This window comes from Choloepus didactylus, chromosome 18 (assembly GCF_015220235.1).
Source record: "Choloepus didactylus isolate mChoDid1 chromosome 18, mChoDid1.pri, whole genome shotgun sequence".
In the NCBI taxonomy this organism is placed as follows: domain Eukaryota; kingdom Metazoa; phylum Chordata; class Mammalia; order Pilosa; family Megalonychidae; genus Choloepus; species Choloepus didactylus.
In genome coordinates, this window is record NC_051324.1 from 54,167,543 (window position 1) to 54,183,391 (window position 15,849).

Consider the following 15,849-nt stretch of genomic DNA (forward strand, 5'->3'; position numbering starts at 1 on the left):
CCTAGGGCTTCCGGGTATTGCCGTCCCTCCCCACCTAGAGAACACCCTCCCTCATGATTTCTGGGTATTGTAGTCCACTTCGTTCGGGTTTCCGAGCACGAGCCGCTTCTAGTTGCGGCTCTTTCCTTCGCCATAAAAACTACAAAACCCAGAAGATAGCGCAAGTTCCCCTCATCCAATAGGAAGCCCGCATGTAGCGGGGCGCGGAGCCTGGCTCTCGCAACCCAAGATGGCGGACGAGAGTGAGACAGCAGTGAAGCCGCCAGTACCTCCGCTGCCGCAGATGATGGAAGGGAACGGAAACGGCCATGAACACTGCAGCGATTGCGAAAATGAGGAGGACAACAGCTACAACCGGGGGTAACAAAATAGTCGATCCAATTCCCATCCAATCTCCCCCAAACCCAGGGTCTCTGGGGTGCGGGGAAGTCACCCGGAGCTTAGTCTAGCCCCACCCCTATGTTCTTATTGGCTAAGGGATTGGGATTCTGCCTGGAGATTGGTTGCTGTCTTTGTCATTTACCAGGGTTGGGCGTTCAGTATATTGAGGGCCGGAGACATTCAATAGTTTTATTATATAAAAGTTCTTCTGTGTAATGTTCCACTCGTTTGCCTCAGGCTCGTCCGGGGAAAAGAGCACATTACGGGGCGATACAATGACAGTACAGTATAAAGGGAACGTTACATATGAAGTGTTGTGTGAACAAAATGATTAGCAATAAACGAGTAATAAAACATTTCCCTGCATTCACCTTCAATGAGGAAATTCATCAGGCTATGCCAACCATAATTATGTTGTAAAATGTCACTACTTGAGAACCCCAGAGTATAAACTCACCTTATAAAACCTAGGTAATTACTGTATGATAATATTTTGAGTTATATGTTGCCGTTGCTCCAGATAATCCATACGTTTCCTGAACAGTATATAATTAGATCTTGTAGCATCTTTGTTAACTTTACCAGGTAACCTCAAGCTTAAATAAATTGAGCGATATTGCTCCTTGGACAGTGTTTGGGAACTGGGTATGATACTGCATTTCCTATAGTTTGGAGTCTTGCTTACTAGGAACTATGTATTTGTAAGAAGAAATGCATCAGGAGTTCGAGTTTTGAGATTTTTTTCCAAATCAGTTTTCACTCTTATAAGCCACACCTATCATCTTTCTTCACATTGTCACAGTGGCATGGCTGTCGCCCACGTGCCTGTGCACTCTCTCTCTCTGTTTATATATTTACATATATATTTTTTAAATCTGGAAGCTCTGACTGTTTTGGATGTATAACTCTTGCTGAATCTGTGATCTTTGGTGGTTTGGTTTTCATACCCAGCTTGTCCCTTTGCAGTATTGGTGGTAGCCTTGGAGGTAGAGGCGTAGAAGGTTGAGGTCTTTGGGTGAACTTTTTTTTTTTTTTTTTTTTTAATCTTTTATCTTGTAGGGGCAGGAGAACAAAGGATTGTTGAAGTGGTTTATATGGTTTATAATGTGCTTGTGGTGAATCCCTAGGTTAAAATATTTAGCTTTTACGTTCTTCAGCCAGCATTAAAAATCGCAAGAAAAACATAGAAGAAAAGGCAACTTGTCAAATTTGGTTTTATAAGACTTTGTTTCGTTGCTGTAACTCACAACAGATCTAGTATAGTAAAAGCTGAATTTTGAAGTTTGAGATTCCTAAGAATGGACTAGCTGAGAAAGAGGAAGTAGGAACAGGAAGAAGGGACAGTGTAGTCCTCCTGGGAGGATATCAGAATCAAACAGGAGAGTTGTTGAAAGTGAAAGTCTTTTCAGAAGTGAAAATATGCTTTTTCTTTTCTCTTTATGTAGTTTCCTTTCAATTTTGTTGTCATTAAACTGTTGCCCTGACCAGTGTCTATGGCTCTTTTGTTGGTTTTATTACTTATAATGTCTGAATCACTTTGTAAAACTGTTTGGCAGAAAGTTTTGTGTTTTATTTATAGTATAACAGTAGTATTTATTTTATAGTAACCTAAAAAAAACTTTGGAGATGTTTTTGTTGTTGTTGTTTTTGTACATGATTATCTAGTTGAACAATTTAAGTTTATTAGCATCCTGAATCTAGAGGTCTGTGTAAATGAGCTTGGAGGTAGTGTATGAAACACAGGCCCAGACTGGAGGAGACAGTCTTAATTCTAGCTCTTAGATAATAGAATCTAGGGTGGAGTCAACATTTTTCCATTTGTCAGTGGAGATTTTGGGAAGAAGCAACATGGCATGGTGGGAGAAGCATGGACTTTAGAGTCATTCACACCTGGATTCGAAGCCTGGTTCTGACACTTAACAGTCTTATGATCTTGGGAAGGTTTCTTAACCTAGAGTTGTTGCTGAGATTAAATGAGATAACGTCTGGAATGCAGCCCTCTCCTTCCTGTTCTTTTTTTCAAATCTTCTCAGATCCTCTTCCCCCCCCAACCTTCCCTACCAACTCTGCTGTTGTCACATACTGTTATTTTTCATAGCTTTTACTATAAAAATAATTAGATAATATTTTTAATGTGTCCAATCCCTGTCTCACCTGACTGTAAGATACATGAGAATGAACTGTCTCTGCAAAGTGCCTGGTGCTCACTGGGCATCAATGAGTATTTGCTGGATGAATGAATGGCAAGTGTGTTCAAGTTCCCATCCCAAATGTTAGAGGAGTTTCATTTCCCCTCACCGAGTGGAAGGATCTGTCAAATTTTTCTTGCATACATGTTTTCTTGCCCCCAAATAATCTCATTGTAAGCCTTACTACAATTTTTATGAAATACCAGCAGAAATCAAGGATCCTCTGATTTGTGATGGAAGCTTTCCACTATTTTTTGGCTTCTTTAAATTTTTCTTGTCTTAATGTTATTTAAAATGTTTTCAGAAGTCACATAAGAATTGAAGGGGAATTTCTCCTTTTGATACTAGCAATTCTGAAATACAATACACAGTAACAATTAACCATACAGTAGTTAAAACTAACCCTTTTAGGCTCTTCTTTCAGGATGAGTTCATAGTGCTTTACACTGAGATGAGTTACATTCGTGTGCTGGATTAATAGGAAATGCAATTGTGCCGGTTTTATTATGTCCCTTTGTGTGTATAATTTAGTTCTCGACTTACCTAGTCATATGTTTCCTCCATAATTAAATAAGCATAAACATTTAGTGAGTATAAAGCTTCATGTTTACATATAAATACATGTATGTACACATGCTACATATGCATTACACATATGATATGTGTAGCTGTCTACAGTTTTTCTATCAGCTATTTAAAAAAAAATTCTACTCAGTAAAGGAAAGGAGGTCAGCATTTTTCTTCCAGTTACTTGCCTGACATGTTACCCTGAGCAATCGAGAGAAGAGCCAGACTAAGATCATCTTTATCTGGCATCTCACTGTAGTTCTGTGATTCTGAGCAAGCAAAGGACTGTATAATAGTCTCTCATTGTGTGTATGATTTAATTTGCTTGTTTGTTTTTGTGAAAGGCCTTCTATGAAAGTATTGCTAAAGAATAAACCTTACCAGCTGGCCTTAGATTTTAGTTTTGGAGTAACAAACAAGTAAAGTTTATCTGGATGCTTTGGAACAGGAAAGAACTTTTGGACTATTTTGTTTCAAAGATTGTTTTGGAATTTACTTTCAGCATCATCAATATCATTGAGATACTGGAAAGCCATGATTCAAGAGCCCCTTGATAAGGGTTGTGCCTTCTCCGCTCTACTCTCTTACTGCTTGGGGACAGTTCTCCAACTGTCCCTTCTTGATCAGGAGATGTTATCCTTTGTGAAGAAACTGAAGAGAGAGAAAAAAAGTTAAACAAATGGTTTAGGGATATGGCAACTCTTTTTTGATGCTGATCTGCAGGTATCTTTACGTACGTTATTTCATTTAAGTCACCGTACAACCCTCTGAAGTGGGATTATGCTACATTTTACAGATGAGGAAAATGAGGCTCAGAGAGGTTCTTTTTGACTTTAAGGCCTATGAAAGTAAATTCCATAAAACTATCTGTACTTGGCTTTTGTTTCATTCCTCAGATTTTCCAAGATTGGTTCTTTCTGTATTCATTTGATGGCTTATGGCTACATCTAGCTCTTGGAAAGAAGAAATTTTTTTTTTCTTTATTTTTTCCTTCAGCTTTTAGTTTTTCAAAACTAGATCAAAGTGGAAATGAAAAGAGAAACCTCATCACTGATATCAAATAAGTGTTCTAATTTTATTTCCCAATTAAGTGGTAATTTAAAAAGAAACTAATCAAGAGCTGCTTCAAAGAGAAGAGACTCTAAAGCAGAAGAAATGAAAAGTAAATTAGAGCCTCTTTTGGGGAGACTGCTGCTCATGGCAAACCAGTTTTGCTGATTTTTCACATTGTTTAACCAATGTGCTCACTCATTTTAGTTCCCAGCTTTATACCAAGTCTGCAGTTAACCCATTCCCTGCAGAGCCCATAGATTTTAGTAGTTTTAGGAGGATGCTTCTTTAGCTCTTTCCCTTTAACCTTTTATCTGAAATCTCTACTCTGCACTGCAAGCCTCTCTTCTAATTCCTTAAAGAAGGTTCCTTTGTGATTGTTGCATTTAAGACAGACAAAACCTGTGCAGTGGTATGAGACCTATCTTTGGCTCCATTCAACAGCTCATGGACTTGCTCACACACAGGAGTCAGTTGGTGATGGAGATGGCTGGCCCCTTTAAACCGTCCTTAATAGACCAATATCTTTTTCGGAGGTCATTCTCATATGTGAATTTGCTGTCAGCATTGAGTCATTGCTCAGAAAGTTACTGGTAATGGTCTCTGAACAGCATTTGATTTGACCTTGGAGTTGCCATGTCACAGTATAGCTCACCAGACAGACCCAGAGGATGTGGAATTTACACTGTTGACTCATTCCCATTCTAAATAGTTTAGTTTATCAGCGCTTTTGTGACCCCTAAAAATGGTTATCTTCTGTGACAGAATTTGGCTTGTTCATCCTCAAAACTCTGGCTAAGTTACAATCTTTTGAATCCCTTCCTACAATCTGCTTTTCTTCTCACAGGTCTCCTGTGGTACCTTTATGGCAGTACTGAAGTGTTTTTACTTTTCCTGCCATTCAGGAGTTATAAGCATTTTTATATGTAAAGGACAGAATGATGGAAATTTGCAGAGTTTGAGGTATTGCTTTAAGTGATCCTGCAGCCACAGCAGTTCAGAGACTAGGCAGCTGGTCCTGAGTCATTGCGCGTGGTGCAGTGCACTTGGTAAATGCAGCGCCACTTCATTCACCTCTGTTTGGGCTTTCTGAGTACTAATAGGATTACTGATGAAGGTATCATACCTCATGTTGATTTGCCAGAAGGACTTCCTGATGTGTAAAAGTGAAACCAAAAGGATATTGGAGACTAGGATTTATTTTAGTAAGTTTATCTGAAAAGTTTGAATTTTAGCCCAAAGGATTAACTTCGGGTTTTTAAAGATAAAAAACAAATGATTAAAAGTTCTGAATTTTATTTTGTGAACTCTCTTCCTTTTGATCTCGTAATGAAAACTAATCTTGTGATCTGCGTTTAAGACATTGAGGTCATTTGAAATAGTTACAGTGGAGATTTTTTCTTTTAATTCTTGGAATAGGACAGGTTCAAGGGAGGGAGGAGACAAGAATAAGAAAGTTGATAATTTAAAATCTCAATCAATGACTCACAAGAGCACATTATTTTCACTGCTTTCATAGAATATAGAAACATCACTGAAGGTGTTTTGCTGACCCTCTTTTGGGCTCTGATTCTTCAGGGTTTTATTTTAGTGTATTATGCCTAGAAAGCATTAGTCAAGCATATGTTTGTTATACCCTTAAATGTGTGCTCAGCACTACTGAGCAGTGCTGTAGCTGGGTGAGATATAGTCCTTATGTTCAGGGAGTTTTTAATCTCTTTGGGAATCCAGAAAACAGCACATTATTACATACAAACTATTAAGTTGTTTGGGAGACCATAATTTTAAAGCAGGCAGAGATCAATGAGAGGAAACTGTCTGAATAAAATATGGATCATTCTTTTCGTTACAATTAATTACCTGCTCCTCTGACAACATGAACATTTTGTTCCAGGGCCCTCTGTGATGACACAGAATTTGTCTTTATAGGATTCTCAAATAAATTCTTATAGGAAATGAGCCTACAGTGTTTGGGGAGAATGGCCCCAAGTCCTCAGAGATTAATGGCTTGTACTAGTTGGTTAGATGATGACCAATTTGCACCATGTCTCTGGGTCTTGGTTTCCTCATCTGTAAATAACAACTTAAGCCAGATAGCCCTGAGATTCCTTCCAGCGCTGGTGGCTTCGGTCGTACTTCCCCTTGATAACAGCTCTCTGTTCCTCTGCCACGCACCTTTAAGTGGCTTTTGTCATTGAGTAGGATTGAGAGGAGGGTCTGCATTATGGATCCTCAGTGCTCGTGTTGTCTGAAGTTCTCTGCTCCTGCTGCTCATCTGCCAACTTGCCCTTCCCTCCCACCCACTCACACACCCTGGCACTGCATTCTGTTTCTAGAAATAAGGTTCATTTTCCACCTCCTTCCCCATTCCTTGTTTTATACAAGAGCATCCAGGGGATTTCTTACATGTTTGAACTTAAAATATTTTGGCTTTCATTAAAAGGTTGCTTTTCTTCCCTGATCCTGGGTTGCTCATTCTATTTAGTCTCATATTTGCTGGGTTAGTCACTAATGACTTGGATTGATCATTTTTACTTTAGGATGTAAGTTTCAGAATTTTTGTATGTACTCCCATGTCCCTTTCCATAGCAGGCACACACCCCACCCCCACCCCAAGAAGGCAAATTTCACCTAATTCTCTGCTTGGTTTTTTGGAGACTGATTTCATGATCAACTGGAAAACCAAATGGAGCAAGTTAGACTTTGATTCACTATATTCCAAGGTTCTGTTTCTGACCAAGCTGTTTGAAGAATCTTAAGATGACTCAGTTTATAGGGATCTACACGAGATTTCTATTTCAATTAGCGGACTCCCAGCATGCCTCTGAATCAGTTGTCTTGCTGCCTGGGAGTGTTGATTGTAAGACCTTGGCAAGCTCATAATGTATTCTTGTGGATGTGGATCAATACCTACTAAGTAGCTCAGGGAAAACAACTTAATGTTTTAAAAACTTGTGTTCTTCAGCTGTCTGTGAGTTTGCTGCACAAGTTGAAACAGGATCATTGCTAAGTAGCTACAGTGCAGATTCAAGGCGATACAAGAAAAATAAAACAAGCTCTCTGGTTTTAGTTTGGGTCTTGGAGTTTGTCAGCCACTTGAGTTGATAATGCATAATACAGAATAAGAGGTGAACTCAAAATCCTTCCACATAAATGGGGTCCAGGAAGGCAATGCCTGCACAGAATTATCTCCACTGAATAGCAAGAGCAAATTGAAAACAATTATGGCCAGGAAAGGTAGTTTTTATAGTGATTTTTTTTTTTTTTTTTGTACATTTGTGAAGACTTCTAAAGTTGGAGGAAGTCATTTCCTCTATTTTCCTCATGTGAAATTGTGTTTAGTAAGTATCCCTTTCACTTTGATCTATTTTATTCTTTCATAAAATTATAAAAATGATTCTTATGGTAATGTACATGTACCAACCAGGTAATTCATTCCATAAGCTGATATGAATAAGGACTAAACTATGTCCATCTGTAGGATACTGCTTTGTCTCCTTATATCAACCATTTTTTAAGCCATATATTGCTGCTTATAATCCTGAAACTTGAAGTGAGGATATTTCTGGAATAAGAAAACCACCTGGGGTTGTCATAGGCTGCAGATGGTCCTACATGATAACAACATTGAGTTGAGGGAAAAATTATCTTCAAGTCATAAATGACTATAGTTCCTGTTCTTTGCCATGGCCTTGAGGGTTTTGTTGAACTTCTGGTTCGAAGGAGTTCACCTTACTTACCTGAATGTTACCATTCCGTATTGTGCCTTCTGGGTCTCATGAATGTAATACTTACTAGGAGAACTTGTGTCTGGACTTCATATCCTTATGCTTGGACTAAAGTAACCTCCAGCCTTTATTGGATCTCCCCATCTTACAGTCTTTCGGCATCAGCCTGACCAGATGGGTGCAGATGAGGGAAGACATGCTGGATGAGAACTGAGGTTGATGTGCCTGGAGAAGAGGTGGGCTTGATGCCTTTCAAGTTAAGAAGTTGCTGTCACTGTAGGCTTTCAAGCACGGAAGCCGTTCTCATCGAGGCATGTTCTGCAGCAGCATATAAGGTTACGATGATGCAGAAAAATGGTAAAGTCAGGGAGATCAGTAAAGGCTGGAGGTTACTAATGTCCAAGTGTAAGGTCATGAAGTCTGGACACAAGTGCTCCTACCAGGAGTAGGAAGAGGTGAGTCTGAAGACATTCTACAAAAGGAAATGGCAGCACTTGGTTAAAGATTGCCTTTTCCCTGTACAGTACCATTTAATATGAGATGATAATATTTATAACAACCCCAAGACAGCTTAAGATCCTGAAAGCTTTCTGAATTAAAAAATAAAGCTTAAATGGATGGTATTTACCATAATGGTAATGTAAAATGCATTTTTTGCTGTTTGATTTCTTTGAAAATTGTTTATCTAGAATAAACAATTGAAATAATACCCTGCACTGCACCAGGTAATCCTGCAGATTAGGGTTCACTGTACTATCAGGTTGGGCTCCTAATTTTGACTTTTTAGAGGAACATTTCAGGGATGATGGCAGAATGACATCAGATATTATGCCCAGGCTGGCAATACCAAACTCTCTTTAGATGTTAACAGAAACCACAAGTGACCGCAGTAATTAGGAAAGCAAGCTATACCATGAACCTTAAAATTCACCAATAAAATAAAGAAAACCTGGAATCAATACTATTATCCTAACATTAGAGGAAGAACAAATCAATAAGAATTGGGTGAAAACATCTGGAAGAAAATGAACAGAAAATGTCAAAGAAGCCGAATATAATACATGATCTGTGTCTCAAAGATATTGAGGGACAATATAGGAAGAAATCATAAAAGATTGTAGGAAACTAGTAAATGTGGCTAAGAAACTTTTTGCTGCATTCATTGGTGTGTCATAGGGCTCTGTGGAGAAGTAGTATGAAGGAAGTAACGTATTTACAGTACTTGCATGTTTTGTATAATTTCTTCATGGCAGGAGTAGCTGAGTGCTTTGGGTGTTTTGAGTTTTGTTGTTTCTTTTTGTTGTTTTAAATTTTTCTAAGATTTATGCATTGATTTTGCCTGTGGTGTTCGCTTTGTCTTAGCCAGATGACAGTTGTTCTCAATCCTGCAGGCCTGCTTTGGGCATTTATCATGATTGTTGGACTATTTTGGACATAGAATGCAGCAACTTTAACCTGCTTTTTTCCTCATCCCTTCCTTTCTTTCCCATATTGCCTTTTGCTTTAGATCTAGCCTAAGAAACTCATAAAGCCTAATGGGTCAGGGCATGGGGTTGGAGAATGGGAGAGGAAGGGCACAAAGCACTCCAAAAAGACCACTACTGGTTTTGGCTATCATCCTTTTTAAAATTCAGGACTCTAAAGGCGTGTCAGTGGTATTAATGCCCTATCAATAATTATCATTAGCCTTTGGTGCCATCTAAAGAAAATAAGTACACCCAGGCAGCTAGAATGGAAAAGGCCCTTTCAAACAAATAGGATATTCCTTGCACAGCATTCCCTCCCTGAGAAGCTGAGGGGATGGAAGGGAAAAGAGTTGTATTTACTGGTGTCCTCCAAATGCCCATTCTGGGACCTGGATTCTCCAGTCTGTTTCTGAAGCCAACAGTTTTGATTAAGACAGGTCTGGTTCTACAGAAAGCTCTTTGTTTGTCAGTGTAGCTCAAAACTGATGTGTGTGTTTTTTTTTTTTTTTTTTTTTAAATTGAAACCCTGCATCAGTATTTACTTTGTCTTACAGTGGTTTGAGTCCAGCCAATGACACTGGAGCCAAAAAGAAGAAAAAGAAACAAAAAAAGAAGAAAGAAAAAGGCAATGAGACAGATTCAGCCCAGGATCAGCCTGTGAAGGTAACAAGGAGGCTCTGTTTTCTTGTGACTAGAGTCACTTTTTCAGATGGGAGAGTTTTGAGGTAAATGTTTTGAGACAGTCTCTGCTGGTATTACTTCAAGATGGAGGAGTTGGATCTCTCTGCTGTCCTCTGCTGCCCTAGACCTAGGTGGTGAAACTGCTATCAGTACCTTAAAAGATACAGCAGGTTAGACACTGACTCCCAAGCAAGGTGCCCCATCAGAATTTACAGGTACATAATTGCATGTGGTGCTGTGCTAGGTGCCATAGAAAATAATTACATAGTAACAGCCCCTGTTGCCTAGAGCAGTGGTTCTCAGCCTTTCTGTCTTAAGTGCCCACTACTGTAAGAATAAAAGGCCTAGTCTTTTTAAGGCAGGCATTTGTGTATTTGTAAGCATTCTCTTAATGCCATAATCATTGTAATCAATACGAGGGGTCTCACAGAGTTTGTTTCTGAGTTCTATTTGTTGAGAACCACTGGCCTAGGGCTCGCAACCTAAGACTGACACTGACGTGAAACCCAAAGGTATGGGAAAGGATTGTTTCATTTCTTAAATAAAACAATATTTAAACAAAAACTTATTTCAGGTAAGTGTTGACCTGTTCAGAGTAGGCCCTGAGGGAAGCTCAAAGTATATCCATGATTCTCCTTTTAAAATTGTCTCAGAGAAGGTTTGCAAGCCTCATAAGGAATCCAGTCTTATTCCATTATTACCCACACTTTCCTTTTTACCTCAAATGTTATGCTACAATTAGCATCCCCTGCCTCATTCAGACATGCCTCCAAGTAATTATTTACTGTTACTATTATTAAGACCATTATGAAAAATAAACTATTATTATTAACCACCTGCTGGCCAGGCTCGTGCCAGCACTTCACTAAGCTTAGCCCCAGAGTAGTCTTCCCATTTTAAAGATGAGTGAGGTTTAAGAGACTTACCCAAAGTCTTGCAGTTGGGAATTCTAGCCAGACCCACACTTTGGCTTTAGGGATGTTTGTTAGTTTGGGAGTGGGCATTTGGTTGACTTTAATGGGATTTGAGCTCACGCCTATATCAAAATGGTTCACCTTGAAATTAAGACTTTTAACAAAATATCACTTATATAGCCTTTGTACTTTTCTTCTTAGAAAAGTGATGCATTTCATTATAGAGATTTCAGGGAAAAAAATGTACAAGAGGAAGACTGTTAAAATTACTTATAGTCTCTTCTCCTTGAAAATAAGCGATGTAACCATTTTGGTTTATATTCTTTCTTTAGTTCATAATTTAAAAGAAAAAAAAAGACAGTGAAGTAGAAGTGTCAAGAAACTATGGATATTTTTATTATCCTAAGCCTGACATAAGACCCTGAAGCCATAAAAGAAAAAAATTGACGATTTAAAAACTTCTCTTTGGCAGAAGTACTGTAGAAGTCAAATGACAAGCAGCAAACTGGGGGAGATATTTGCAATACATGAATCAATTTAAAATAATAAAGTAAGTAGGCAGATCACAAAGAAAAAATATAAATGTTCAATCAAGGTATGAAAAGATGGTTAAACTCACAATGAAGGGAATGCAGATTAAAACTAATTCTGTGCTTCTAGATTGGCAGAGATTAAGATTTGGCAATATCCAATGATGAGAGAAACAGATGCTTTCATACATCATACATATATTGGGTTATTAATTAATATCTTTTTAGAGAGCAGGTGACAGTATCCGTTACAATTTCAAACGTGCCATCCCTTTGACATGCAAGCCTCTTTCTTAGATTGTGTCCTATAAAAATACATATCCCCGTGAGCAAAACTTGATGTACAGGAAATTTCATTACAGCATTGTTTGTAAAACTGAAGAACAAAGTCACCAAAATGTCCATCACTTTGATGCTGCCTACATGTATTGTGATCCATGCACAGAGTGAGCACAGTCTAGATAGGCAGTGTTATGTGTCTTCACATGGAATTCTCTGATACTTGGTGTTTAAAGTGGAGCAATCTGTAGAATAATACAATATGATTGAATTTTAGTTTTTAAAAAGTGTGTGCGTGTGTGTGTGTTTGGAACTTGCATGCAAAAAAGTCTGGAAGTGTGTATGCCTCTGCCCATCTTGCCTCCCAAGCTAAGACTATCAGTGACAAGGATCATATGTGAGAGATGGGATTATTGTCTTTTTACTTTATATATATATTATGCATTTCTACATTGTTCAAAATTTTACACTGAGCACAAATTATTTGTGTCATCAAACAACCCAAGACTAAGAAGGGTTAAACCTATTGCATAACTCATTGTCAGTCACTCTTTCTCTAGTTGTCATACAGCATATAACTTCTGGAGTTAAGACAGAGGAATCACACCCCACTACCATACATTTGAGTTGTGCCCCTTTACTCTATTTTTATTTTTTTAATTTTTATTATGGCAACCTATATACAACATAATATTTCCCATTTTAAGCACTTTCAAGTAAAAATTAACTGCTGTTAATTACATTCACAATGTTTTGCTACCATTACTGCCATCCATTACCAAAACTTTTCCACCTCCCCAAGCAGAAACCCTGTACCCTTTAAGCATTAACTCCCAATTCCCACATTGTACCCCTAACTCTTAATTAATCAAAAGAGCTTAGTAACATAATGGGCTTCTTTATCTCCCCAACTTTGTCTTGCCCAGATGAACTCTTTGCCAGCAGAGAGGATCCAAGAAATACAGAAGGCCATTGAATTGTTTTCTGTGGGTCAGGGCCCTGCCAAAACCATGGAGGAGGCTAGCAAGCGAAGCTACCAGTTCTGGGACACGCAGCCTGTCCCCAAATTGGGTATGTATGTGTTTTTTTTTTCCCAGGGGAGAGTAAGGAATGTGCCTTAGCTGTGCCTTTGAAGAGTCCACACTGGATCAGTGAGGGAGGGTGATAAGAGTCATAGATTTCCTTGGTGGTTATTTTTAGAGGATAATCTTAAAAATGCAGTATTCAAAAGACTATTGTTCATGGACCTTATCTTTTCACAGTAGCACACAATGAGGACAGATAATGATTCTTTTACAGCATCATCATCCAGTATAAATCTATAAAGAGAAACAGTATATTAATGTATTGGCACATGATGAGTAGAGATGTCTACTCATGGGTCTGTCTTCCCACATAGATTTTATAGAGAAACTGTCTTGTTTATCTGGGTAAATGTTTAATCCTGGAATAGGCAGAGTCCTAGCCTCTTCCCCTTGACTCTCAGCCAGTGCTTGCTTACTAAATGCAAAGTAATTTGAAATTTTGCTTGAGAGATGGTTCAGCATCTAGAACACCATATGCTGTTTTGATCAGCACCCCCCCCCCCAAAAAAAAACACTATAATGAACTCCTAAAGAAATGGAACAGGTAGAAAATCTAAAAGGATTTCAGAAGGAATAACATAGCAGAGCCAGAGATGCCTTCTGAGACTGAACCAAGCAAACCTTGATGGCTAACTTCAGAGGTTGCTATTAATAGACAGTTTCTGGAATAGTTTGATCATGATTCTGGGCCCAGTTACAATTATCTATGTGACTGGGCAAGTGAGTATATTGGAAAAAGACACGTGTTCCAACATCAAATGTAAATGACCTCCAGATTGTCCACGTTACTGCTTTCCTTCAGAAACACTTAGCCCTGACAGTATGTCGGGTGGAGAGGGGAGGCAGAAGCCTCCATGGGGCTAAAGATTGGTGAGGGAAAGGGGCAGGTGTGCCCAAAGATGTGCATCTACTCCATGGGTGGGGAGTTTACAGTACCTTTCTACTCAAAGTGTGGTCTGTAGACCAGCAGAGTGGACATCACTTCAGAGCTTGTAGAAATGCAGAATCTCAGGTCCCACCCCATGCATGCAGAATCAGAACTTTCAGGGATTTGTGGAAACTCTAAAGTTTGAGAAGTTCTGCTCTAGAGGAGATACAGCTTGGTCACAGAAGCAAGCTAGGGTATGCACCCACAGGGCGATGGAAGGAAAAGCACTCCTGGTAGTCATGTGGGTGAATCTGCAGCAGGCACTGATTCTAAAACCCTGCCCCCAGCCATCCACCTTGTCTGTTGTGCTGCCCAGGTCAGCCAGGTCCCTGGCTCTCTGGGCCTTCCAGCAAGGCATTGGGGTCTTGGAAATGCTGTTAGTAGAGAGGGGTCCCAGTGACCACTGCCCAACAAGGGACAGTTGGAATACGAGGAGCCGCTTGTCTCAGTGAAATGTGCGGAGAGGCATCTTGTGGAGGCTGCTATGTATCTTGGCCCACTTTTCAGATAGTGTTTTGGAGTTTTGGTTGGATTTCATTTTTCATTAGGAATTTGCAGATGGATAACTTAGATCCCTTCTTGACAGAGAAGTGGGATCTGGTGAGGAGACCTGTGAGGGTAAATGGGCTTCTGTTCCTTTCTGGTCCGTTTCAGCTGCAAAGCTGAGCCAGTTACTCTTTGTTGTTTGCCTCAGTTGCTCCACCTATAAGTATAGAAAGTGTCCTAATTTAGTTTTCAGGAAGCTCCTGAGAAGCTGGAATGAGATTCAGTTGTATTTCTTTTGAACATGCCTTATGTACTGTGTGTGGTTCTCTGTGGACAAGTGGTCTGTCTCAGCATCTGACAGATCTGCCTTTCAGGTCCATGGTCAGTCAAGCCTAAATTAAGGGTGCCTTTGTTTCAGGCATAAATTAGTCTGCCTGGCTGAGATGTCACCCCAGTTCTACTTCTGAATGTCCTCAGTGCAGTGTTGTTTGTAGCTGTTTACCCACCTAATTTATTCTATTTAAATGGGGGACTAATGAGTGTAACAACTCATGTACACCAGGTGTACTGTGTTTGTCACACCCCACTTAATTGGGGGAATCTCTCTGTAAACTACTTCCATCCCACCTTGTTGGGAGAGTTATAATTAGATTTTATTCCACTGAAGAGATCTAGAAGACTTCAGAAATTTAAAATTGTCCTAAGTTCACCATTGAAAGGCCTTCCAAACAGCAAGTGTTGTGCGTGTGGCAATTCTGTGTGCTACCAAATAAACTTTTGATCCCTTTCTTCAAATCTTGTCATTCTACTTTTTAAAAGTTACCCCTTTTCAAATGAAAAAATAGGGTGGGATGGGGGGATGATTTGGGTGTTCTTTTTTTTTTTTTTTTTTTTATTAAATTCAGTTTTATTGAAATACATTCACACACCGTACAATCATCCATGATATACAATCCACTGTCCACAGTATGATAACATAGTTATGCGTTCATCACCACAATCTATCTCTGAACATTTTCCTTACATCAGAAAGAACCAGAACAAGAATAAAAAATAAAAGTGAAAAAAGAACACCCAAATCATCCCCCCATCCCACCCCATTTGTCCTTCAGTTTTTATCCCCATTCCTCCACTCATCCATACACTAGATAAAGGGGGTGTGATCCACAAGGTCTTCACAATCACACTGTCATTGGGTGTTCTTTTTTACCTTTATTTTTTTAATTCTTAGTCTGATTCTTTCTGATGTAAGGAAGATGTTCAAAAATAGATTGGGGTGATGAATGCATAACTATATGATGGTACTGTGAACAGCTGATTGCATACCATGGATGATTGTATGGTATGTGAATATATTTCAATAAAACTGAATTTAATTTAAAAAAAAGTTACCCTTTTTCCCTCTGTTATAAGGGGTGCTGGATCATTTTCCTTGCCTCTGCTCATTGGGTTGGAATCTAGTCACTTTCAGGTAATATCAAAGGAAGACTGGATTTCCCTGAGCTCCAAGAGAGATGTGGATTCATCTCTTCTTCTCCCTCTTCCCTTGTCCTGCTTATTGGTTT

General features: G+C 39.1%; 1 protein-coding gene across 1 annotated transcript in view; it reads left to right on the forward strand.

The window, feature by feature from the left end:
- The first annotated feature begins 218 nt into the window (after window positions 1–218).
- Window positions 219–15,849, forward strand: part of NMT1 (N-myristoyltransferase 1) — a 31,656-nt gene continuing 16,025 nt past the window's right edge. The window contains exons 1-3 of the mRNA XM_037808712.1: window positions 219–360; window positions 9,936–10,044; window positions 12,712–12,856. Coding sequence (XP_037664640.1) covers window positions 230–360; window positions 9,936–10,044; window positions 12,712–12,856 — 385 coding nt within the window. The 5' untranslated portion in view covers window positions 219–229. The remainder of the gene's footprint in view (window positions 361–9,935; window positions 10,045–12,711; window positions 12,857–15,849) is intronic.